Raw genomic sequence first — 2,078 nt, forward strand, 5'->3', positions numbered from 1 at the left:
GTGTATTAATTAATGGCAGTTTATAACAGGAGGATTAATTGGTGCTTATGGGAGGGAGTGTTAATTAAGACTTAGTTATAATGGGGACAGGATTAATTAATACATGGTTATCATGGGAAAGCGTTAATTAATACCTGCTTATAACAAGGGGGGGTTAGTTAATATCTTTTTGTAATAAGGAGGGGATTAATTAATGCTTGTTTATATGAAGGGAGATTAATTAATGCCTGATTATAACAAGGAGGGATTAATTTGGGCTCATTTATAATGAGGACGTGTGAATGGGGGGGATTAATTAGTGCCTGGTTGTAACAAAGCGGCTTAATTGATGCTTGTTTATAATGGGAAGGTTAATTAATGCCTGTTTATTATGAGGGAGAGTTAATAGTTCATTATAATGAGAGCAGTTAATTAATTAATAGGTGTTTATAGTGGGAGGGGACTGAATAGAACTGGATTTTGAAACTATCAATGAATATTTATAGCAAGGGTGGGTTAATTCATGCTACTTAATAATGAGGAGGGGGCTAATTAGTACTTAATGAGGGGATGGATGAGGGAAGGGGTTAATTAGTACTTAATTAGTGCATGGGGGGGGGGGACCCCAGCCTCATTTGGGGACAAAATGAAGGAAACCCCCAAGTTTCCTGGAGTGAAAGTGGGGGGAATGTCACCTCTCCCCGTGGAGGACCTGGTCTTTTGGTGGGATGTGAGGTTAATTAGTGCTTAATGAGTGGATGGAGGGTTAATTAGTGCTTAATTAGTGCATGGGGGGGTGACCTCAGCTTCAGTTTGGGTCAAAACCCCCAAGTTTCCTGGAGTGAAAGTGGGGGGGGGGTGTCACCTTCACCCTTTTGTCACCTTTCCCAGTTAGGGACCTGGTCTTCTGCTGGGATGTGAGGTTAATTTGTGCTTAATGAGTGGATGGGGAAGTTAATTAGTGCTTAATTAATGCATGGGGGGGGTGATCCAAGCTTCAGTTTGGGCCAAAACAGGAAACCCCCAAGTTTCCTGGAGTGAAAGTGGGGGGGTGTCACCCTCTTTGTCACCTCCCTTCATGGGGTACCTGGTCCTCTGGTGGGATATGAGACTCATTAGTGTTTAATGAGCGGATGGAGGGTTAATTAGTGCTTAATTAGTGCATGGGGGGGGTGATCCCAGCTTCAGTTGGGGCCAAAACAAAGGAAACCTCCAAGTTCCCTGGAGCCAAAGGCAGGGGTGTCACCCTCACCTCTTTGTCACCTCCCCCAGTGAGGGACCTGGTCTTTTGGTGTGATATGAGACTCATTAGTGTTTAATGAGTGCATGGAGAGTTAATTAGTCCTTAATTAGTGCATGGGGAGGGGTGGCCAAAGCTTCAGTTTGGGCCAAAATGAAGGAAACCCCCGAGTTTCTGGGAGCCAAAGCGCGTTGGGTCGGGGTGGATTGGGGTGGGTTATGGTGGGGTGGGGTGGGCCCATCTGGGGGTGTCCCCCTCACCTCTTTGTCCCCTCTTTGTCCCCTCCAGTGCGGGACCTGCTGTTGTGGAGGGACGTGAGGAGGACGGGGGTGGCTTTTGGTGCCACCCTCCTGCTCCTGCTGTCCCTGGCCACCCTCAGCGCCGTCACTGTCCTGGCCCACCTGGGCCTGGCGCTGCTCTCGGTCACCATCAGCCTCAGGGTCTACAAGGCCGTGGTGCAGGCGGTGCAGAAGGCAGAGGAGGGACACCCCTTCCGGTGAGGAACACGTTTTTGGGGGGGTCCCCTGCTTTTTTGGGGGGGTTTCAAGGGGGTTTGGGGATGTCCAACCCTTCTCCGGTGCCACCAGGGGATGGGGATGCGCTCAGTGGTTCAGTCACTGTGGGATGGTTGAGGGTTTTGGGGGGTATTCAGGGTGTTGGGGGGGATTTTGGGGTGTGAGGGAGGATTTTGGGGTTCCCCCCTTGTTTTGGGGGACCCCAGCTGGGTTTGAGAACGATCTGGGGGGTCGGGGATGTGTCCCCCCTCTCTGGTGTCACCAGGGGACTGGGATGCACTCAGTGATTCAGTCACCGTGGGATGGGTGAAGGTTTTGGGGTTCAAGGGGGGATTTAGGGGTTC

The 2,078-nt window shown here is 50.1% G+C and overlaps 1 protein-coding gene across 1 annotated transcript; it reads left to right on the plus strand.

Moving 5' to 3' along the window:
- Window positions 1-1,372: 1,372 nt before the first annotated feature.
- Window positions 1,373-1,715, plus strand: LOC104386160 (reticulon-3-B-like; the record flags this gene model as incomplete). The annotated part of the gene is made up of 2 exons (XM_009994746.1): window positions 1,373-1,430; window positions 1,508-1,715. Coding segments are annotated over exons 1-2 (266 nt in total), but the record flags the coding sequence as incomplete, so codon positions are not given.
- Between the last annotated feature and the right edge of the window lie 363 nt (window positions 1,716-2,078).

This window comes from Chaetura pelagica, unplaced genomic scaffold (assembly GCF_000747805.2).
Source record: "Chaetura pelagica isolate M959 unplaced genomic scaffold, ChaPel_1.0 scaffold1950, whole genome shotgun sequence".
Taxonomy (NCBI): domain Eukaryota; kingdom Metazoa; phylum Chordata; class Aves; order Apodiformes; family Apodidae; genus Chaetura; species Chaetura pelagica.